Source organism: Mizuhopecten yessoensis, unplaced genomic scaffold (genome assembly GCF_002113885.1).
Source record: "Mizuhopecten yessoensis strain PY_sf001 unplaced genomic scaffold, ASM211388v2 scaffold4231, whole genome shotgun sequence".
Classification (NCBI taxonomy): Eukaryota; Metazoa; Mollusca; class Bivalvia; order Pectinida; family Pectinidae; genus Mizuhopecten; species Mizuhopecten yessoensis.
The window spans coordinates 563,733-589,544 of NW_018405441.1; the positions used below are offsets into that span (position 1 = coordinate 563,733).

The 25,812-nt window shown below is 39.0% G+C and overlaps 1 protein-coding gene across 2 annotated transcripts in view; it reads right to left on the reverse strand.

The window, feature by feature from the left end:
* LOC110448742 (phospholipase DDHD2-like) overlaps nt 1-25,812 on the reverse strand; it is a 39,077-nt gene continuing 13,265 nt past the window's right edge. For both annotated transcript variants that reach the window (XM_021495163.1, XM_021495162.1), the window contains 15 exons: nt 22,888-22,951; nt 17,710-17,799; nt 17,192-17,333; nt 16,601-16,703; nt 12,467-12,572; nt 11,335-11,462; nt 9,030-9,164; nt 6,923-7,018; nt 6,542-6,651; nt 5,099-5,315; nt 4,686-4,697; nt 3,872-3,965; nt 2,614-2,817; nt 1,658-1,796; nt 1-1,443 (listed from right to left, as the gene is read on the reverse strand). In XM_021495163.1, coding sequence (XP_021350838.1) covers nt 1,104-1,443; nt 1,658-1,796; nt 2,614-2,817; nt 3,872-3,965; nt 4,686-4,697; nt 5,099-5,315; nt 6,542-6,651; nt 6,923-7,018; nt 9,030-9,164; nt 11,335-11,462; nt 12,467-12,572; nt 16,601-16,703; nt 17,192-17,333; nt 17,710-17,799; nt 22,888-22,951 — 1,980 coding nt within the window. In that variant the 3' untranslated portion in view covers nt 1-1,103. The remainder of the gene's footprint in view (nt 1,444-1,657; nt 1,797-2,613; nt 2,818-3,871; nt 3,966-4,685; nt 4,698-5,098; nt 5,316-6,541; nt 6,652-6,922; nt 7,019-9,029; nt 9,165-11,334; nt 11,463-12,466; nt 12,573-16,600; nt 16,704-17,191; nt 17,334-17,709; nt 17,800-22,887; nt 22,952-25,812) is intronic.

Consider the following 25,812-nt stretch of genomic DNA (forward strand, 5'->3'; position numbering starts at 1 on the left):
ACGCACGACGCAAGAACAAAGACGGATAGCAATAGGTCACTTGAGGTAAGGCTCCGGTGACTTAAAAAAAAAAGGATCTGCCCCTAAATTTGACTGAATCTATATATAGGAAGAATAATACTTGGGTGTGAAGTTTGTAAGCAGGAGTGAGTTTAATTGTGGACATGTGCTTATCATAAATTTTATTATGTATCAGATACTGACATAAATATTTAACTTCTCTTCCTCATAAAGATTAAACAATCAATAAGGAACCACACACATGCTAATGCTTTACATAGAATTTAATTTCACGTAATATTTGAGTTGCTAAAAACTCCAAATTTTACAAAAATATTACTAGGGTTGCACAAAATAAATGTGACACCTCTCCTAATTATACGGAAACAGAGCCCATTAAATGTTGTATATATGCACCAGAAGAAAGCAGATCAACGGATAATAATGAGACTCGTATGTTCACATAAAAAGGACTTCTCATCTTTAATAAGACACATTTTACAGCTCTCCTAGCCCATATGATGTAACTAAAATGTTAAGATTATTACAGGCCTGACTAGTTTTTCTCATATGGCATTGTGTGATTATTTATAAACCTATTTCACAGAAGTATTATGGCTCGACTGGCACTTGAATGACTCGACATTCAAATCAGATATCTACAATCATGTTAATGCTTTTGGGCCAATTCCCAAAAATTGAAAAAAATATCTTCATCTCCTAAACATCTGACATAAAAAAGACTGTTCTCAACAAAACACTTAAAGGACGAAACACTAACAGTATGTCACATGCAACAGTTAGTTTAATAAATTAGAAACGCACAGCAATATGTGTCGGATTATACTTTGTAATGAGCAAAATGTCCCAGAGAATGTCCCTATTTTGCTAATTACCAAGAAATATATGGCATGTCAAGTTAGTTACAGCTTGGGTACCTTTCAATGGATTCACTAACAATTTACATCTGTTTTAACTTTTCCTGGCTTCGTAGGATTTGAAATAAAATGAAACACTACAGTCAAAAATGTCATGTGATCATCATTTTTCACAGAACATTTTTGATCAACATGAAGAAAATACCTTGAGAGTGAATGATGAATTTATTTTGGTCCTGTTCGCATAAAACCTTGGAGAGGTGGAGCTATCCCCATAGGGGGCCCCTGACTGATATTAGGTCCTGATGGAGGTGTCATTAATGGTACGCTGGTCTGCTGACTCATCAGGGGCACCTGTGGGGAGAACGGTTGTGGAGGTCCTCCTACAGGTTGCTGTGGCATCATGGGCACTTGTTGTATCCCTCTTGGGAGTCCTGTTGGTGGGAGTCCTGTAGGTGGCGGACCAGTGTAAAGACGCTTTCCACTTGAATCTGGCATTTCAGGCAGAATTCCCATGGGGCCATATAACTCTCGTATCACAAGTAAAACTGTATCCTCCGACTCCCTATAAGAGTGAACAGACAAGGTCAAAGGTCAAGTGTTATACATTCACGAGTCTATCGCTTATCTTGATGCATAATAACATACAAAAGAAACAGATAAAACAATGCAATTTATAAATAGGCAAGTTCACATATATAAATAGTTGGACCAGCTACAAACATTTATCAATGGCATTATAATCCACTGAAAAATTGGTATTAAATACTGAGACTTACCAGTAGCATCCATGACTTGCCAGGGCAAACAGATAGTCATTAAAGCTCTCTATTGGTCGCTCCTGTAGAACGTAGTCAATACGTCGTCCCTCATTCATCTGGCCCATGTAGATATCCTCCTCAGGGCTGGAGGCTATAGCTACAAAGGGAAGTAATAGGCTATAAATACAACAGGAAATAATAGTCCATAGGCACCAAGGGAGGTAATAGGATAAAGCTACCAAGGGAGATAATAGAGTATAGCTATTAGGCTTCAGATACAGAATAAGGCAATATTGGCTATAGATACCAAGGGAGGTTAAAGGCTTAAGTTACAAAGGGAGGTAATAGGCAATAGATAGTGGGGTAAAAGGCTAAAGCTGTAAAGGATGTAACAGGATATAGCTATAAAGGGGGATAATTGGCTTCGGTTACAAAGGGAAGTTCAAGGCTATAGCTACAAAGGGAGGTAACAGGATAAAGTTACAAAGGGAGGTAACAGGATAAAGCTACAAAGGGAGGTAACAGGATAAAGCTACGAAGGGAGGTAACAGGATAAAGCTACAAAGGGAGGTAACAGGATAAAGCTACAAAGGGAGGTAACAGGATATAGATATAAAGGGAGATAGTTGTCTATTGTTACAAAGGCTATATAAGCAATAAAGGGAGGTAATTGGTGTATTGCTTTGTGTAACTGGAAAGAGAGTAGTGTGCTATGATGGGGGATCAAACATTAGGTCCCCAGTCCGCCACTCCACCTTTCGAGCTACAGAGTAATATCCTCTAGCGCAAAACTAGATAACGACCATAGTCATATGTACAATTAGAATCTGCCACATATAACGGTTTTAATTGGAAATTGATAGTGCTTCAAACAACATTATAAAAATTATGATTTAATAGTTAATAAAAAGGTCCATGCATTGTTTTTAAATGTACAACACACCTTCCAAACAAGATCTTCACCAGCAACTTACATAATTTATCGTCTTCCTCCTGTGACAGGTCATGCATAACCGAAGATATCTGAGAATCGACTTGCTGCTCCAGTGAATCTCCAAGTGTAGGTTCACTGCGGTGAGCCTTGGCGAAGTCATTAATGGTGGTCCAGGTACTTTTCAGTGAGTCCACAATCTTCTGTTTTATGTCGGCACCCACTCTAGACAAACTCTCTTTTAGCTCTGAAACATAGAAATAATAATAACAATAAAGTTTGAAGTATTTATGTTATAATGCTGTATCTTCACTGTATCCACTGATCCCAGAACATCAAGACTACCAATCAGTCTTATACTAGAACAACAGTAGCATAACCAACCTTTGATCCAGTTCTGTGATACTTCTTATCTAAGGTCATACTACTTATCTAAGGTCATACTACTTATCTAAGGTGATACTACTTATCTAAGGTGATACTACTTATCTAAGGTGATACTACTTATCTTAGGTGATACTACTTATCTAAGGTGATACTACTTTTCTAAGGTGATACTACTTATCTAAGGTGATACTACTTATCTAAGGTGATACTACTTATCTAAGGTCATACTACTTATCTAAGGTGATACTACTTATCTAAGTTGATACTACTTATCTAAGGTGATACTACTTATTTAAGGTCATACTACTTATCTAAGGTCATACTACTTATCTAAGGTCATAATACACAATGTTCTTACTAAAACTCAACTGTTAAACAAGGCAGCTTTATTTATAGCCTTACAAATTGTTGGACTGGTTGAACCAGAGTTAAGGCTTTCAAGGCCTGTATAGGCATATGCAGGTTCATCAGGTTTTATCCCTGATAAAACTGTATTATATTTAAGGATTGAATCTTGTTTTGATCAATTTCATGGGGTGATGAATTGAGTTGGTCTTGATACAAATTTAATGAACTGGGAAGGCAAACCAGTTAGTCTGCTTGAACGAAACAGCCCTAATGAATGAGAGAACACACAGTTTGTAAATGTGTGATGCCTTGCTATTAATTCATTCTGTACTGGTTTGCCTATTAGCTCATCTTAAATCGTAGAACCCTGCTTCCTTAATACTCACCCATTTATGTCACTATATTCCATCTCCTTTATCAGGTAACACATATGTAGCATGAGGAAAACATGGAAATTTAACAGTCAGATCTGGATAATATCATATTATATTTATCTGTGTGTCAATAATTCACTGGCATAGCATGTAATTTAGATAAAAACATCTACTACTTTCTACCTGACTTACCGAGGTGAAGCCGTTTGCGGCCTTTGTGATGTGGTATAAGCACCGGTTTGATATTGACAGCTGACAAAGTAACTAAAGGCTCGAGTCGGTAGGCCTGTAAAACACAGCATACAAGGTGTCACAATTAGTAGGCCTGTAAAACACAGCATACAAGGTGTCACAATTAGTAGGCCTGTAAAACACAGCATACAAGGTGTCACAATTAGTAGGCCTGTAAAACACAGCATACAAGGTGTCACAATTAGTAGGCCTGTAAAACACAGCATACAAGGTGTCACAATTAGTAGGCCTGTAAAACACAGCATACAAGGTGTCACAATTAGTAGGCCTGTAAAACACAGCATACAAGGTGTCACAATTAGTAGGCCTGTAAAACACAGCATACAAGGTGTCACAATTAGTAGGCCTGTAAAACACAGCATACAAGGTGTCACAATTAGTAGGCCTGTAAAACACAGCATACAAGGTGTCACAATTAGTAGGCCTGTAAAACACAGCATACAAGGTGTCACAATTAAATCGTGTGCAAAATCTCTCACATTTTCTGTATCACAAAATAAACCTCCACATACTGGTACTGTCATATTTCTCTGTTGCTCCTAAGATTTTTGACTTAATTTTTAGACAGAAATTATGAAATTACGTGAAAAGTATGCAAAACAATTTAGCACAAACATGAAATTGTTGACCAAATGTCAGTATACATACGTAAATAAGTTTTTTACCTGAGCAAGTGAAATAAAACTTTTGTAAGAAAACATAGTGATAAGAAAACCTGTAAACAATTGCTATGTGATGAAACTTTACTACTCACCACAGGATCAAACTGGAAAAAAATAAAAACCAAATGTAAATAAAATTAAATACAGAACACACATAATGTTATATAAACTGACATATTTACGACAAAAATAGAACAAGTTTTTCCGACTTGTAATATTGATCACTTGTTAGCCTAGATAAAAGCCTACAGAGGGTTTTTATGAGGAAGATAATGGAGTACTCAGAGACAATCCACATGGTCGGGCAGGTGACCCAATACCTTTTGATGTCTGATTGGGGAGTCAAACCAGGATGTCTTGATAAAAGGCAAGTAATATGCTATCCACTATCCACCTGACAACCCATCTATTCTTGTTTAAGAGAGAAGTTTAATGACAAATACTGATTTTTTACATCAAGTGATGTTTTATTTTGCACTTGTTTGATACAATTAAATTTACTTACTGGATGAAAAATGTTGAATAATCTTGAACATGTTGGAAGTCTAAAATCTTCACCGACTTTGTCAAGACCTCGTGCTGAAAGAAATATGCCGATAGGAGATCCCATGGCGATGAAGGCGCTAGGTTTAAATGCTAGCTGTGGGTAGGTTACCATTGGTCGCCCTGTCCCCGACACACCCTGGATATACTCCACATTAATACTGGCCGAGCGGGTCGCACTGTAAAACAAACGGGCTGTATTTAGTCATGACATTTTGTGTTTTAATTGTTTTAAAAAATATCTATCAGCAGTATTTAAAATGCAAAAACATCCGTTTGGCAAACAGTTTGAAGAGTTAAATGCAAAACATTTCATTGATACAGTATATGATATATGCATATATATAAATTTCATGACTTTCAACTTGTAAATACTAATTTCATTTTCGAACTCATAGAGCAGCTAGACAGAATTTTACTTTTGTTTACTTTGAGCTGCCTGACAACTGTTACCTTGGTTTACTTTGAGCTGCCTGACGACTGTTACCTAGGTTTACTTTGGGCTGTCTCACAACTGTTACCTTGGTTTACTTTAAGCTGCCTGACAACTGTAACCTTGGTTTACTTTGAGCTGCCTGACAACTGTTGCCTTGGTTTACTTTGAGCTGCCTGACAACTGTTACCTTGGTCTACTTTGAGCTGCCTGACAACTGTTACCTAGGTTTACTTTGAGCTGTCTCACAACTGTTACCTTGGTTTACTTTGAGCTGCCGGACAACTGTTACCTTAGTTTACTTTGGGCTGCCTGACAACTGTTACCTAGGTTTACTTTGGGCTGTCTCACAACTGTTACCTTGGTTTACTTTGAGCTGCCCGACAACTGTTACCTTAGTTTACTTTGGGCTGCCTGACAACTGTAACCTTGGTTTACTTTGGGCTGTCTGACAACTGTTACCTTGGTTTACTTTGAGCTGCCTGCCAACTGTTACCTAGGTTTACTTTGAGCTGTCTCACAACTGTTACCTTGGTTTACTGTGAGCTGCCCGACAACTGTTACCTTAGTTTACTTTGGTCTGCCTGACAACTGTAACCTTGGTTTTCTTTGGGCTGTCTGACAACTGTTACCTTGGTTTACTTCGAGCTGCCTGACAAATGTTACCTTGGTTTACTTTGGGCTGCCTGACAACTGTAACCTTGGTTTACTTTGAGCTGCCCGACAACTGTTACCTTAGTTTACTTTGTGCTGCCTGACAACTGTAACCTTGGTTTACTTTGAGCTGCCGGACAAATGTTGCCTTTGTTTACTTTGAGCTGCCTGACAAATGTTACCTTGGTTTAGTTTGAGCTGCCTGACAACTGTTACGTTGGTTTACTTTGAGCTGCCTGACAACTGTTACCTTGGTCTACTTTGAGCTGTCGGACAAATGTTGCCTTTGTTTACTTTGAGCTGCCTGACAACTGTTACCTTGGTTTACTTTGAGCTGCCTGAGACTTCATTTCTTCCTCCAGTTGTTCCCGTATCCTCCTTTCTATGTCTTCTTTTGCTTTCCTGTCTACTCGCTCAGATTTTCTTTGCTGCAAGACAAAATCATCATTTTATATTTTCATTAATAGTTACTTTGATTGTTTGAAAGAATCTGATGGTTCCTAAACACTTAAAATACTGTACATTTGCATGTGTATCCACATATGGTTAATACAGCAGGTGTTCCTGACATTAAATATCAGAGCTACATGATCTAACATAGCTGTACAAATTCAGCTCTGGTAGATTTGGGCTGATAACTGTACAATACAATCTTGGGTTGGTAGATTTGCTGTGCTTGAAATAAACAAGGAGCAGTACCTTCCTGTGTTGCTCATCCTTGAGAAGTCCTTGAAGTTTTTTCCTGGGTCCCATAGGAAGTCCTAGGTCCTTGAGGTCTCCTTCACTGCACATGCTCTGTACAACAATAAAATATACGAAATAAAATCACTGACTCATCAGCCAATCAGAATTGAGAAAATGCTAAGACTTAAATACTACAACAGATATGAACAGATAATACTAACATCTACTAAAGATCTTATCCTGTACAGGATAATTTTTACACCAGTATTGTTGAATGGTTCTTGCTGAATGATCTAAATCCCTGAAGTTAACACAATAGCAAAAAAGTCTTGTAATGTAACACTTTATACCAAAATATCTCAAAATCTCACGTTAAAGGTTAGGACAGTATTTTACATTTGTGTATTAATTATAAGCTGGTTTGCTTATTTATTCAACGTTTCATTGTCAGATAAAAAGAAGGAGGTTTTAAGAGAGAAATAATCTTTTCATCACTCTATTGTCAATCTCTCCAGTTGACAATAAAACATTTGCTAATGATGGGGTTTTTCATGACTTTTTTGTGGCTTTTGTGGAGCGACATATTAATTAGCGAGACAGATATATATTCATTATTGAAACTTTCTAAGAATATTGCTAAGTGAAATTTGAAATCGTGATCAACACTCTTTTTCTAAGATGACTATAGCAAGAAAGTGACTTATATCATTCATGAAATTCAATGATGATGAATTTCCAAACCAGGACTACTTGTTAACTTAACTTGTCATGATTCACTGTGTCACAATGTATTTTTCACAAGCTTATTATTATGTTTCTGCAAAGTGTTTGAACTTTGCAAATAACTACACATTTTAACCGATATATGTCAATTACCATAAACTGGCATTATGTACTATCAGTGAGATTACCTCTACCCCATTGTCACCCTCCTCTCCTCCCTAAATACTTACCAGTGACTCCATGTCTATCTGTTCCTGATGGAATACCTCTACTCCATTGTCACCCTCCTCTCCTCCCTAAATACTCACCAGTGACTCCATGTCTATCTGTTCCTGATGGAATACCTCTACCCCATTGTCTCCCTCCTCTCCTCCCTAAATACTCACCAGTGACTCCATGTCTATCTGTTCCTGATGGAATACCTCTACCCCATTGTCTCCCTCCTCTCCTCCCTAAATACTCACCAGTGACTCCATGTCTATCTGTTCCTGATGGAATACCTCTACCCCATTGTCTCCCTCCTCTCCTCCCTAAATACTCACCAGTGACTCCATGTCTATCTGTTCCTGATGGAATACCTCTACCCCATTGTCTCCCTCCTCTCCTCCCTAAATACTCACCAGTGACTCCATGTCTATCTGTTCCTGATGGAATACCTCTACCCCATTGTCTCCCTCCTCTCCTCCCTAAATACTCACCAGTGACTCCATGTCTATCTGTTCCTGATGGAATACCTCTACCCCATTGTCTCCCTCCTCTCCTCCCTAAATACTCACCAGTGACTCCATGTCTATCTGTTCCTGATGGAATACCTCTACCCCATTGTCTCCCTCCTCTCCTCCCTAAATACTCACCAGTGACTCCATGTCTATCTGTTCCTGATGGAATACCTCTACCCCATTGTCTCCCTCCTCTCCTCCCTAAATACTCACCAGTGACTCCATGTCTATCTGTTCCTGATGGAATACCTCTACCCCATTGTCTCCCTCCTCTCCTCCCTAAATACTCACCAGTGACTCCATGTCTATCTGTTCCTGATGGAATACCCCTACCCCATTGTCTCCCTCCTCTCCTCCCTAAATACTCATCAGTGACTCCATGTCTATCTGTTCCTGATGGAATACCTCTACGCTATTGTCACCCTCTTCTCTTCCCTAAATACTCACCAGTGACTCCATGTCAATCTGTTCCTGAGGGAATATCTCTACCCCATTGTCTCCCTCCTCTCCTCCCTAAATACTCACCAGTGAATCCATGTCAATCTGCTCCTGATGGAATACCTCCACCCCATTGTCTCCTCTTATCTTCCCTAAATACTCACCAGTGACTCCATGTCAATCTGCTCCTGATGGAATACCTCTACCCCATTGTCTCCCTCCTCTCCTCCCTAAATACTCACCAGTGACTCCATGTCAATCTGCTCCTGATGGAATACCTCGAGCTTGTCCTGTAGTCCGACCTTGGCCAGGAGTTCCTCCAAGGTAATTTCTGACTCCTCTTCCTCCAAACCATCGTTTTGACTAGATGTTGAGTGCTGAGGGGATAAGTATACATACACGAATGATAATGAAGACAACCAATAAACATGGGTATTCAATCAACAACGGAACAATAATATGTATGTCAGTGTGGAACAATAATATGTATGTCAGTGTGGAACAATGATATGTATGTCAGTGTGGAACAATAATATGTATGTCAGTGTGGAACAATGATATGTGTGTCAGTGTGGAACAATATTATGTTTGTCAGTGTGGAACAATAATATGTATGTCAGTGTGGAATAATAATATGTATGTCAGTGTGGAACAATAATATTGTTCCACACTGACTGTTACACACTGACATACATAGTATTGTTCCACACTAGCTGTTACACACTGACATACATATCAGTGTGGAACAATGATATCTGTGTCAGTGTGGAACATTATTATGTTTGTCAGTGTTGAACAATAATTTGTATGTCAGTGTGTAACAGTTAGTGTTGAACAATTCTATGTATGTCAGTGTGTAACAATAATATGTATGTCAATGTGGAACAATAATATGTTTGTTAGGGTGGAACAATGATATGTATTTCAGTGTGGAACAATATTATGTATGTCAGTGTGGAGCAATAATATGTATGTCAGTGGGGAACAACAATATGTATGTCAGTGTCGAATAATAATATGTATGCCAGTGTGGAACAATGATATCTGTGTCAGTGTGGAACATTATTATGTTTGTCAGTGTTGAACAATGATATGTGTGTAAGTGTGGAACAATAATAAGTATGTCAGTGTGGAACAATAATATGTATGTCAGTGTGGAACAACAATATGTATGTCAGTGTGTAACAGTTAGTGTGGAACAATACTATGTATGTCAGTGTGGAACAATAATATGTATGTCAGTGTGGAACAATGAGATGTATGTCAGTGTGGAACAACAGTATGTATGTCAGTGTGTAACAGTTAGTGTGGAACAATACTATGTATGACAGTGTGGAACAATAATATGTATTTCAGTGTGGAACAATAAAATGTATGTCAGTGTGGAACAATGATATGTATGTCAGTGTGGAACAATAATATATATGTCAGTGTGGAACAATAATATGTGTGTCAGTGTGGAACAGTCAGTGTGGAACAATAATATGTATGTCAGTGTGGAACAATATTATGTATGTCAGTGTGGAACAATAATATGTATTTCAGTGTGGAACAATAATATGTATGTCAGTGTGTAACAATAATATGTATGTCAGTGTGGAACAATATTATGTATGTCAGTGTGGAACAATAATATGTATTTCAGTGTGGAACAATAATATGTATGTCAGTGTGTAACAATAATATGTATGTCAGTGTGGAACAATAATATGAATGCCAGTGTGGAACAATGATATGTATGTCAGTGTGAAACAATAATATGTATGTCAGTGTGGAACAATGATATTTATGTCAGTGTGGAACAATAATATATATGTCAGGGTGGAACAATAATATGTGTGTCAGTGTGGAACAATAATATGTATGTCAGTGTGTAACAGTCAGTGTGGAACAATAATATGTATGTCAGTGTGTAACAATAATATGTATGTCAGTGTGGAACAATATTATGTATGTCAGTGTGGAACAATAATATGTATTTCAGTGTGGAACAATAATATGTATGTCAGTGTGGAACAGTAATATGTATGTCAGTGTGGAACAATAATATGGATGTCAGTGTGGAACAATGATATGTATGTCAGTGTGGAGCAATAATATGTATGTCAGTGTGGAACAATAATATGTATGTCAGTGTGAAAACCCACTAAAATTTCAAATAAAACATAAAGCCTGGTAGGCAGGCTTAATGTAATTTTGTCAGCAATAGAAATGTGTGTTATAGGACCATAACAACATTTGCTAAACCATTCATTATTTATATCTACTTTTTAATAGAGTAGTTAAGCTGTATTTAGTTATTTCGAACAGTTTTTGAACTGCAAATCAAGTGTTGACAACAATGAAATTGATGACGTCACAATAGAGATTGATGATGTAACAATAGCAAACGTTGTTATAGTCTTATAACAACATTTGCCTTTGCAATGCATTACAATGGAAGGATGCAGAGTAAATGTAAATATTCAGATATAACTGTACTTAAACAGACCATCACCCTTTATTGGCTCATTCACAAAATAGTACAGAAATGATGAATGGCCTTACACTGTCATCGGTAAAGCTGGTCGACAGACTAGTGTTCCCCTGGGGAGGGGCACTGTCGGTCGGAGGTTGTAGGTCAGGAGAACTTGGATCTTTCTGGTGTAACAGCAAATCAAACAGGATTGTAGAACCTGCAAACAACAAAATGTTTCAATGATCTTAACAATGCTTGATTCATTAAAGAGTATATTTTTGATTCATTTATTATATTTTATATTTTGAAAGAAAGGATCACTTGGAATTATTTACACCAAAATAATAATTTTAAACAGGAGATTTATTGTAACAACTATTAACTGATCTCAATGTTTTATGATTATAATTTATATTATAATGTATATATTATATTAATTTGTTATATTAGATATCATTACTAGATTGAAGTTGAAGCATGGGCTTCATAAATATGCCCACACTATATGTGTTCTTGTATAACAGCTGTAAACACAGTCACAGATGTGATGCCTTGGTGCCAGTCCTTTTTTTAAACAATTCTACAGTCCATGTGCATGAAAACAGTGGCTGAGATCTCAGATATAGGTCAAAAGTCGTAGATCTCTGATAGAGGTCAAAAGAAGTCGGAGATCTCAGATAGAGGTCAAAAGAAGTCGGAGATCTCAGATAGAGGTTAAAAGTCGGGGATCTCAGATAAGGTCAAAAGAAGTCAGAGATCTCAGATAGAGGTCAAAAAAAGTCTGAGATCTCAGATAGAGGTCAAAAGAAGTCAGAGATCTCAGGCCAAAGGATGAGATTAGGTCATACTGACCTTATTTAGGTATGTGACGTAGCCCTTCTAATGAGGTATCAACATATGTATTACCAAGTCTGAAGTTCAGACAAGAAACTTGGAATGGAAAATGCTCTGGAAACACATTTGTTTTTTGCCTTTGAGGTTAATGGTCAAAGGAGGACCAATGACCTTATTCGATATGTGACAGAGCACCTTATCATGATGTCCCTACATACCAAGTATGAATTTCATACATGAAATAGTAGTTGAAATATGATACATATAAATAAGTTTGTAGACCCGTCATTACTTCTATCGACATGGAGTGTATATAAGTCTCTGTTGACATTACTTTCATAAAAATACTTGTAAACACTTCACCTGTAGCCAAACAGTTTTACATACCTAAGCTGTGTCCCGCTACACCTACAGTTCCCTGAAAGCGAGGATTCCTACTGAGGAATAAATTATAGAGTCTGTTCATTTCTTCACCAACAGTCTCCGCTATCATCTGTAGAGCAAATCAAAAACTTCATTAGGTCACATATAACCTGTACAGCAAAGATTGTGTCCAAAATCATTGACTATTACAGTCTTATCAAAGCAGATGCTGGACGTTTTTAGAAACACAGAACATATCGGACAGTAGGTGGGACCCGTGTAGAACACAGAACGTACCTGACAGTAGGTGGGACTTGTGTAGAACACAGAATGTATCTGACAGTAGGTGGGACCCGTGTAGAACACAGAACGTACCTGACAGTAGGTGGTACTCGTGTAGAACACAGAACGTACCTGACAGTAGGTGGGACTCGTGTAGAACACAGAATGTACCTGACAGTAGGTCGTACTCGTGTAGAACACAGAACGTACCTGACAGTAGGTGGGACTCGTGTAGAACACAGAACGTACCTGACAGTAGGTCGGACTCGTGTAGAACACAGAACGTACCTGACAGTAGGTGGGACTCGTGTAGAACACAGAACGTACCTGACAGTAGGTGGGACTCGTGTAGAACACAGAACGTACCTGACAGTAGGTGGGACTCGTGTAGAACACAGAACGTACCTGACAGTAGGTGGGACTCGTGTAGAACACAGAACGTACCTGACAGTAGGTGGGACTCGTGTAGAACACAGAACGTACCTGACAGTAGGTGGGACTCGTGTAGAACACAGAACGTACCTGACAGTAGGTGGGACTCGTGTAGAACACAGAACGTACCTGACAGTAGGTGGGACTCGTGTAGAACACAGAACGTACCTGACAGTAGGTGGGACTCGTGTAGAACACAGAACGTACCTGACAGTAGGTGGGACTCGTGTAGAACACAGAACGTACCTGACAGTAGGTGGGACTCGTGTAGAACACAGAACGTACCTGACAGTAGGTGGGACTCGTGTAGAACACAGAACGTACCTGACAGTAGGTGGGACTCGTGTAGAACACAGAACGTACCTGACAGTAGGTGGGACTCGTGTAGAACACAGAACGTACCTGACAGTAGGTGGGACTCGTGTAGAACACAGAACGTACCTGACAGTAGGTGGGACTCGTGTAGAACACAGAACGTACCTGACAGTAGGTGGGACTCGTGTAGAACACAGAACGTACCTGACAGTAGGTGGGACTCGTGTAGAACACAGAACGTACCTGACAGTAGGTGGGACTCGTGTAGAACACAGAACGTACCTGACAGTAGGTGGGACTCGTGTAGAACACAGAACGTACCTGACAGTAGGTGGGACTCGTGTAGAACACAGAACGTACCTGACAGTAGGTGGGACTCGTGTAGAACACAGAACGTACCTGACAGTAGGTGGGACTCGTGTAGAACACAGAACGTACCTGACAGTAGGTGGGACTCGTGTAGAACACAGAACGTACCTGACAGTAGGTGGGACTCGTGTAGAACACAGAACGTACCTGACAGTAGGTGGGACTCGTGTAGAACACAGAACGTACCTGACAGTAGGTGGGACTCGTGTAGAACACAGAACGTACCTGACAGTAGGTGGGACTCGTGTAGAACACAGAACGTACCTGACAGTAGGTGGGACTCGTGTAGAACACAGAACGTACCTGACAGTAGGTGGGACTCGTGTAGAACACAGAACGTACCTGACAGTAGGTGGGACTCGTGTAGAACACAGAACGTACCTGACAGTAGGTGGGACTCGTGTAGAACACAGAACGTACCTGACAGTAGGTGGGACTCGTGTAGAACACAGAACGTACCTGACAGTAGGTGGGACTCGTGTAGAACACAGAACGTACCTGACAGTAGGTGGGACTCGTGTAGAACACAGAACGTACCTGACAGTAGGTGGGACTCGTGTAGAACACAGAACGTACCTGACAGTAGGTGGGACTCGTGTAGAACACAGAACGTACCTGACAGTAGGTGGGACTCGTGTAGAACACAGAACGTACCTGACAGTAGGTGGGACTCGTGTAGAACACAGAACGTACCTGACAGTAGGTGGGACTCGTGTAGAACACAGAACGTACCTGACAGTGGGTCGGACTCGTGTAGAACACAGAACATGCCTGACAGTAGGTCGGACCCGTGTAGAACACAGAAAGTACCTGACAGTAGGTCGGACTCGTGTAGAACACAGAATGTATCTGACAGTAGGTAGGACCCGTGTAGAACACAGAACGTACCTGACAGTAGGTGGGACTCGTGTAGAACACAGAACGTGCCTGACAGTAGGTGGGACTCGTGTGGAACACAGAACGTACCTGACAGTAGGTAGGACCCGTGTAGAACACAGAATGTACCTGACAGTAGGTAGGACCCGTGTAGAACACAGACCGTACCTGACAATAGGTGGGACTCGTGTAGAACACAGAAAGTACCTGACAGTAGGTCGTACTAGTGTAGAACACAGAACGTACTTGACAGTAGGTGGTACTCGTGTAGAACACAGAACTTGCCTGACAGTAGGTGGGACTCGTGTAGAAAACAGAACGTACCTGACAGTAGGTCGGACTCGTGAAGAACACAGAACGTACCTGACAGTAGGTGGTACTCGTGTAGAACACATAACGTGCCTGACAGTAGGTGGGACTCGTGTGGAACACAGAACGTACCTGACAGTAGGTAGGACTCGTGTAGAACACAGAACGTACCTGCCAGTGGGTCGGACTCGTGTAGAACACAGAATGTACCTGACAGTAGGTAGGACCCGTGTAGAACACAGAACGTTCCTGACAGTAGGTGGGACTCATGTAGAACACCCAAAGTACCTGCCAGTAGGTCGGACTCGTGTAGAACACAGAATGTACCTGACAGTAGGTGGGACTCGTATAGAACACAGAACGTACCTGACAGTAGGTCGGACTCGTGAAGAACACAGAACGTACCTGACAGTAGGTCGTACTCGTGTAGAACACAGAACGTACTTGACAGTAGGTGGGTCTCGTGTAGAACACAGAACATACCTGACAGTAGGTGGTACTCGTGTAGAACACAGAACGTACCTGCCAGTGGGTCGGACTCGTGTAGAACACAGAATGTACCTGACAGTAGGTAGGACCCGTGTAGAACACAGAATGTACCTGACAGTAGGTGGGACTCGTATAGAACACAGAACGTACCTGACAGTAGGTCGGACTAGTGTAGAACACAGAACGTACTTGACAGTAGGTGGGACTCGTTTAGAACACAGAACATACCTGACAGTAGGTGGTACTCGTGTAGAGCACAGAACGTGCCTGACAGTAGGTGGGACTCGTGTGGAACACAGAACGTACCTGACAGTAGGTGGTACTCGTGTAGAACACATAACGTGCCTGACAGTAGGTGGGACTCGTGTGGAACACAGAACGTACCTGACAGTAGGTCGGACTCGTGAAGAACACAGAACGTACCTGACAGTAGGTGGTACTCGTGTAGAACACATAACGTGCCTGACAGTAGGTGGGACTCGTGTGGAACACAGAACGTACCTGACAGTAGGTGGTACTCGTGTAGAGCACAGAACGTGCCTGACAGTAGGTGGGACTCGTGTGGAACACAGAACGTACCTGACAGTAGGTGGCACTCGTGTAGAACACAGAACGTACTTGACAGTAGGTGGTACTCGTGTAGAACACAGAACTTGCCTGACAGTAGGTGGGACTCGTGTAGAAAACAGAACGTACCTGACAGTAGGTCGGACTCGTGAAGAACACAGAACGTACCTGACAGTAGGTGGGACTCCTGTAGAACACAGAACGTTCTTGACAGTAGGTGGGACTCGTGTAGAACCCAGAACGTACCTGACAGTAGGTGGGACTCCTGTAGAACACAGAACGTACCTGACAGTGGGTGGGACTCGTGTAGAACACAGAACGGACCTGACAGTAGGTGGGACTCGTGTAGAAAACAGAACGTACCTGACAGTAGGTCGGACTCGTGAAGAACACAGAACGTACCTGACAGTAGGTGGGACTCCTGTAGAACACAGAACGTACTTGACAGTAGGTGGTACTCGTGTAGAACACATAACGTGCCTGACAGTAGGTGGGACTCGTGTGGAACACAGAACGTACCTGACAGTAGGTGGGACTCGTGTAGAATAATATATCCATCAGTGTATCATTGACGAAGTTTCTTAGCTTGCCTGTGCTCGGTAACGTAATCTTCTTCAGCATCCTTTCAAACAGAAAGTTCAAATACTATTTTACTGATGATTATAAACATGAAAAATCAGGGTAGTCATTTTAGTACCTACATAGAAATCATTCTTTAATTTACAGTGCAGAGCTACATTACATCTAGTAATTTTCTTTCAGTGTTATCTATACATTTATTCACAAAAGAAAAGAAAAACAGTTTGATATATCATTGGAGTATTCAAAACACTGCCATGTGCCCGATGCATTTATACTTTCAGAGAAAATGCTTTTGTTTTAAATCAATGAGCAGTATTCTATCAAGGCCCAATTTCAAAATAATGATTACAATCATTGCATTTTCTTGTACAACCTATGGGCCCCAGTAATGGCAGTACTATTATATAATATATGTTTAATTAATATGTTCTGGGTAAAAACCAGATCAAACCCTATGTCTTGTTCAATGAATTTTCAGAACACCAGGAAGTCGACTCACTGAGTTTACCGTGTTGTTTGATGACTTACTTGTCGAGACCTGTAGCGTCGCCGTGTAAGGCGGAGTGCCAGTGTACAGGTAGAAACTCCACTCGACCAATGCGGTTAGAATCTACATGACTCTTAAAATGGGACTGCTGCAGGCTCAGGGATATTGACCTGAAGTCATCCACTTTAAAACAACCATAACATTATTTTAACTAGACAGGTAAACAGGTAAAAAAATCTATAACTAACTTGAATGAAAAATATTGATAAATCATTACTTCTAGGAGTTTTTCAGTAGAAACCCAATGAATTACTGAGTCATCTCTTGTAAAAACACCTTTTTCAGGGTAAGGGGGTGCAGTTTTAAGTTATAGTCTAACAAAGGTCCACATTCATAGACACGAATTATAAAATTAAGAAAACTGAGGACCTAGGTCTCCTACCTTCAATGCCAAATTGTGAATTTTTTCATCTAAAATTAATATTTCCTGAAACTTTACTAGTTTGCCCCTCAAGTGCTTGGCTCCATTCACTAAGACAAGTACACAATTTATACTTACCACACTCAACTATATTCCTGAACTTGACGTCGCAGAAAGATCCGATGCCATGGACCATAAACACCAGATGATCAACTTGATTAGGCTCCCCTGTCACACAAACAATTATATTGATTAGGCTCCCCTGTCACACAAACAATTATATTGATTAGGCTCCCCTGTCACACAAACAATTATATTGATTAGGCTCCCCTGTCACACAAACAATTATATTGATTAGGCTCCCCTGTCACACAAACAATTATATTGATTAGGCTCCCCTGTCACACAAACAATTATATTGATTAGGCTCCCCTGTCACACAAACAATTATATTGATTAGGCTCCCCTGTCACACAAACAATTATATTGATTAGGCTCCCCTGTCACACAAACAATTATATTGATTAGGCTCCCCTGTCACACAAACAATTATATTGATTAGGCTCCCCTGTCACACAAACAATTATATTGATTAGGCTCCCCTGTCACACAAACAATTATATTGATTAGGCTCCCCTGTCACACAAACAATTATATTGATTAGGCTCCCCTGTCACACAAACAATTATATTGATTAGGCTCCCCTGTCACACAAACAATTATATTGATTAGGCTCCCCTGTCACACAAACAATTATATTGATTAGGCTCCCCTGTCACACAAACAATTATATTGATTAGGCTCCCCTGTCACACAAACAATTATATTGATTAGGCTCCCCTGTCACACAAACAATTATATTGATTAGGCTCCCCTGTCACACAAACAATTATATTGATTAGGCTCCCCTGTCACACAAACAATTATATTGATTAGGCTCCCCTGTCACACAAACAATTATATTGATTAGGCTCCCCTGTCACACAAACAATTATATTGATTAGGCTCCCCTGTCACACAAACAATTATATTGATTAGGCTCCCCTGTCACACAAACAATTATATTGATTAGGCTCCCCTGTCACACAAACAATTATATTGATTAGGCTCCCCTGTCACACAAACAATTATATTGATTAGGCTCCCCTGTCACACAAACAATTATATTGATTAGGCTCCCCTGTCACACAAACAATTATATTGATTAGGCTCCCCTGTCACACAAACAATTATATTGATTAGGCTCCCCTGTCACACAAACAATTATATTGATTAGGCTCCCCTGTCACACAAACAATTATATTGATTAGGCTCCCCTGTCACACAAACAATTATATTGATTAGGCTCCCCTGTCACACAAACAATTATATTGATTAGGCTCCCCTGTCACACAAACAATTATATTGATTAGGCTCCCCTGTCACACAAACAATTATATTGATTAGGCTCCCCTGTCACACAAACAATTATATTGATTAGGCTCCCCTGTCACACAAACAATTATATTGATTAGGCTCCCCTGTCACACAAACAATTATATTGATTAGGCTCCCCTGTCACACAAACAATTATATTGATTAGGCTCCCCTGTCACACAAACAATTATATTGATTAGGCTCCCCTGTCACACAAACAATTATATTGATTAGGCTCCCCTGTCACACAAACAATTATATTGATTAGGCTCCCCTGTCACACAAACAATTATATTGATTAGGCTCCCCTGTCACACAAACAATTATATTGATTAGGCTCCCCTGTCACACAAACAATTATATTGATTAGGCTCCCCTGTCACACAAACAATTATATTGATTAGGCTCCCCTGTCACACAAACAATTATATTGATTAGGCTCCCCTGTCACACAAACAATTATATTGATTAGGCTCCCCTGTCACACAAACAATTATATTGATTAGGCTCCCCTGTCACACAAACAATTATATTGATTAGGCTCCCCTGTCACACAAACAATTATATTGATTAGGCTCCCCTGTCACACAAACAATTATATTGATTAGGCTCCCCTGTCACACAAACAATTATATTGATTAGGCTCCCCTGTCACACAAACAATTATATTGATTAGGCTCCCCTGTCACACAAACAATTATATTGATTAGGCTCCCCTGTCACACAAACAATTATATTGATTAGGCTCCCCTGTCACACAAACAATTATATTGATTAGGCTCCCCTGTCACACAAACAATTATATTGATTAGGCTCCCCTGTCACACAAACAATTATATTGATTAGGCTCCCCTGTCACACAAACAATTATATTGATTAGGCTCCCCTGTCACACAAACAATTATATTGATTAGGCTCCCCTGTCACACAAACAATTATATTGATTAGGCTCCCCTGTCACACAAACAATTATATTGATTAGGCTCCCCTGTCACACAAACAATTATATTGATTAGGCTCCCCTGTCACACAAACAATTATATTGATTAGGCTCCCCTGTCACACAAACAATTATATTGATTAGGCTCCCCTGTCACACAAACAATTATATTGATTAGGCTCCCCTGTCACACAAACAATTATATTGATTAGGCTCCCCTGTCACACAAACAATTATATTGATTAGGCTCCCCTGTCACACAAACAATTATATTGATTAGGCTCCCCTGTCACACAAACAATTATATTGATTAGGCTCCCCTGTCACACAAACAATTATATTGATTAGGCTCCCCTGTCACACAAACAATTATATTGATTAGGCTCCCCTGTCACACAAACAATTATATTGATTAGGCTCCCCTGTCACACAAACAATTATATTGATTAGGCTCCCCTGTCACACAAACAATTATATTGATTAGGCTCCCCTGTCACACAAACAATTATATTGATTAGGCTCCCCTGTCACACAAACAATTATATTGATTAGGCTCCCCTGTCACACAAACAATTATATTGATTAGGCTCCCCTGTCACACAAACAATTATATTGATTAGGCTCCCCTGTCACACAAACAATTATATTGATTAGGCTCCCCTGTCACACAAACAATTATATTGATTAGGCTCCCCTGTCACACAAACAATTATATTGATTAGGCTCCCCTGTCACACAAACAATTATATTGATTAGGCTCCCCTGTCACACAAACAATTATATTGATTAGGCTCCCCTGTCACACAAACAATTATATTGATTAGGCTCCCCTGTCACACAAACAATTATATTGATTAGGCTCCCCTGTCACACAAACAATTATATTGATTAGGCTCCCCTGTCACACAAACAATTATATTGATTAGGCTCCCCTGTCACACAAACAATTATATTGATTAGGCTCCCCTGTCACACAAACAATTATATTGATTAGGCTCCCCTGTCACACAAACAATTATATTGATTAGGCTCCCCTGTCACACAAACAATTATATTGATTAGGCTCCCCTGTCACACAAACAATTATATTGATTAGGCTCCCCTGTCACACAAACAATTATATTGATTAGGCTCCCCTGTCACACAAACAATTATATTGATTAGGCTCCCCTGTCACACAAACAATTATATTGATTAGGCTCCCCTGTCACACAAACAATTATATTGATTAGGCTCCCCTGTCACACAAACAATTATATTGATTAGGCTCCCCTGTCACACAAACAATTATATTGATTAGGCTCCCCTGTCACACAAACAATTATATTGATTAGGCTCCCCTGTCACACAAACAATTATATTGATTAGGCTCCCCTGTCACACAAACAATTATATTGATTAGGCTCCCCTGTCACACAAACAATTATATTGATTAGGCTCCCCTGTCACACAAACAATTATATTGATTAGGCTCCCCTGTCACACAAACAATTATATTGATTAGGCTCCCCTGTCACACAAACAATTATATTGATTAGGCTCCCCTGTCACACAAACAATTATATTGATTAGGCTCCCCTGTCACACAAACAATTATATTGATTAGGCTCCCCTGTCACACAAACAATTATATTGATTAGGCTCCCCTGTCACACAAACAATTATATTGATTAGGCTCCCCTGTCACACAAACAATTATATTGATTAGGCTCCCCTGTCACACAAACAATTATATTGATTAGGCTCCCCTGTCACACAAACAATTATATTGATTAGGCTCCCCTGTCACACAAACAATTATATTGATTAGGCTCCCCTGTCACACAAACAATTATATTGATTAGGCTCCCCTGTCACACAAACAATTATATTGATTAGGCTCCCCTGTCACACAAACAATTATATTGATTAGGCTCCCCTGTCACACAAACAATTATATTGATTAGGCTCCCCTGTCACACAAACAATTATATTGATTAGGCTCCCCTGTCACACAAACAATTATATTGATTAGGCTCCCCTGTCACACAAACAATTATATTGATTAGGCTCCCCTGTCACACAAACAATTATATTGATTAGGCTCCCCTGTCACACAAACAATTATATTGATTAGGCTCCCCTGTCACACAAACAATTATATTGATTAGGCTCCCCTGTCACACAAACAATTATATTGATTAGGCTCCCCTGTCACACAAACAATTATATTGATTAGGCTCCCCTGTCACACAAACAATTATATTGATTAGGCTCCCCTGTCACACAAACAATTATATTGATTAGGCTCCCCTGTCACACAAACAATTATATTGATTAGGCTCCCCTGTCACACAAACAATTATATTGATTAGGCTCCCCTGTCACACAAACAATTATATTGATTAGGCTCCCCTGTCACACAAACAATTATATTGATTAGGCTCCCCTGTCACACAAACAATTATATTGATTAGGCTCCCCTGTCACACAAACAATTAATACATAAGTAGTCATCACGGACCATCTTTTTCACTGTATTTGAAATATGGGGCAACTTGCAATAGAACATGATAATTAGTAAGAGCAGTTCAGGTTAAATCACATGATTACATACAATATATAGAATTTCTTAAAAACATATATATATATATTACATGTATTAGGAAAAGCCAAGATTATTTTGGGGGTTGTATGGTATATACTGAAAATCTCTGTGCGCCTAGCATAAATCTTATGAGCAGTTTATGGACAAAAACTGTTTCGCCATATACATAAAAATAATCATGACTATTCCTTAAAATTGAATTTTAAAAGACGGGCAACACTTTCATGTACATAGTTAAAGAATATTCATTCATTTCTGATAAAAAAAATAATTGCCAAGCAACTTTAACCAAACAGAAGATACAATTACAAATATTGTGTGAAACAAGTCAATTAACATCATCACCTTTAGCGCCAACAGAGTTTATACTTACCCTCCTGTATACTCTCAAAGTCCTCTACACCTCTCTTCACCACTCTGGGTCTCATGCCTTCCTCCTACAGATGTAAGATGACAAAGCTTAACTACACTGTACACAGTCAGCTTACCTAGCTATTTTACAGGTGAAAAGTTAGCTGAACTTCCAACAGGAGGTTAAATATCAAAAATATGTTGATGTGGTAATTTTGTGACCATTCTGATTGGTCGATTTCTATGAACATCTTGATTGGTTATTTTCAATGACCAATCAGATTGATTGTTTTCTAAGACTTTTCTGATTGGTTGACATATTTTCTATGACCATTTTGATAGGTTGTTTTCAATGGCCATTCCATTTATTTATTTTTTCTTTAACCATTTTGAATAGTTATTTACAATAAGTGTGACTCCTCTGACAAAGATGTCTGTGTAGTGACTGTTTCGAATTTACTTATATCAGTTCTGATTTACAATTCATCATCCTGTTTACATGAATTTCTTTATAAAAAATGTAGGAGATAATCTTCGGACAAAAAATCAAATACTGAAATGAACAAAAGGCAATAAATTTTGCAAATATCGTCGAAACAAAATTCTTTTAAGGGAGACACAACTTCATATCATGATTATAAAGTATACCAAGTTTTAAAGAGATCTGTTGAAAAATGTAGGAGGAGATTGCCGGAAAAAATCAAATACTGAAATGAACAAAGGGCAATAACTTTTGGAAAAATTGTTGAATCAAAATTCTTTTAAAGGAAGACACAACTACATATCATGATTATAATGTATACCAAGTTTCAAATAGATTGGTCGAAAAATGTAGGAGGAGATCTCCGGACAAACAAAGTTTAAGGCAGACGGACGGACGGATGGACAACGCCATACCGTAATACTACCGTCATATTTGACGGTAGTATAATAAAAGCAAACCCACAGCAATCTACATGTCAATACTACAGAAATATTATAATTATCATACAAAAACATCTACATGTCAATACTACAGAAATATTATAATTATCATACAAAAACATCTACATGTCAATACTACAGAAATATTATAATTATCATACAAAACATCTACATGTCAATACTACGGAAATATTATAATTATCATACAAAAACATCTACATGTCAATACTACAGAAATATTATAATTATCATACAAAAACATCTACATGTCAATACTACAGAAATATTATAATTATCATACAAAAACATCTACATGTCAATACTACAGAAATATTATAATTATCATACAAAAACATCTACATGTCAATACTACAGAAATATTATGATTATCATATAAAACAAGCCTTTGACTGAAATACCAGAGATAGTTAGTATAGATCTTTACACCTTCATTAGTCCATTTACTTTTTTATGACAATTAAAAATCCCATTTAAAGTGGCCTCATTTTATTTTGTTTGGGTCCTATTTTTTGAATTATTCAAATGAAAAGTACACCTGTGTGTTGTGGGCAGTTCAGGACAGGGGTTAGGTTCAGGTGAGAAACGCTTCTGTGCATGTACATATACAGCTAAATGATATACATTGTTTATGTACTGTACAACACCTGAAAAATGGGGGTCAAACTTTTATGGTTTTGATCCTGGAAAGAATTTGTGGGTATACAATTGTGTGCAACATAGTTAAGAATTGATTGCCCCATAGCTCATATTCAATAACAGAAAGACAATGATACATTATGTATTTTATCATAAATACCACTACACAGGACACTGCACAACCAGCAAACAGCTACTATTCATTGGTAATGACATGGACATACTAGCTTACAGCTACAATACATTGGTATCGACATGGACATACTAGTTTACAGCTACAATACATTGGTAATGACATGGACATACTAGCTTACAGCTACTATTCATCGGTGAAGAATGCTGACCAGCCAGCCAGCTAGCCTAAACACCAGTAAGTAACAGCCATACAGGAGTTAAGTCACTGCAATACATAGAAATACCTAACACGTAATAACATTGAAAATAGAGCTATCTGACTTCTACAATGCATTGGAAAGTGGTAACAAATCAGCTAGGTAACTTCTACAAAGCTTAGTTAAGTACACGTAATTGACAATTAAGTTAGCTAACTCCTACAATACTTTACTAAATAATATTGATAATTAAGCTGGTAACTACAATGCATCGGTTATTTACATTGACAATTGAGCTAAACTAAGCTATCTTCTACAATGCATTGGTAAGTGACATTGACAATTAAGCCAGCTAACTGCTACGATGGATTGTTAAGGGACATTGACAATTAAGCCAGCTAACTGCTACAATGCATTGGTAAGTTACATTGACAATTAAGCCAGCTAACTGCTACAATGGATTGTTAAGGGACATTGACAATTAATTCAGCTAACTGCTACAATGGACTGTTAAGGGACATTGACAATGAAGCCAGCTAACTGCTACAATGGATTGTTAAGGGACATTGACAATTAAGCCAGCTAACTGCTACAATGGATTGATTGTTAAGGGACATTGCCAATTAAGCTAGCTAACTGCTACAATGGATTGATTGTTGAGGGACATTGACAATTAAGCTAGCTAACTGCTACAATGGATTGATTGTTGAGGGACATTGACAATTAAGCCAGCTAACTGCTACAATGCATTGGTAGGTTACATTGACAATTAAGCCAGCTAACTGCTACAATGGATTGTTAAGGGCCATTGACAATTAAGCCAGCTAACTGCTACAATGGACTGTGAAGGGACATTGACAATTAAGCTAGCTAACTGCTACAATGGATTGCTAAGGGACATTGACAATTAAGGCAGCTAACTGCTACAATGGATTGCTAAGGGACATTGACAATTAAGCCAGCTAACTGCTACAATGGATTGGTAAGTGACATTGACAATTAAGCTGGCTAACTTCTACAATCTACTGATAAGT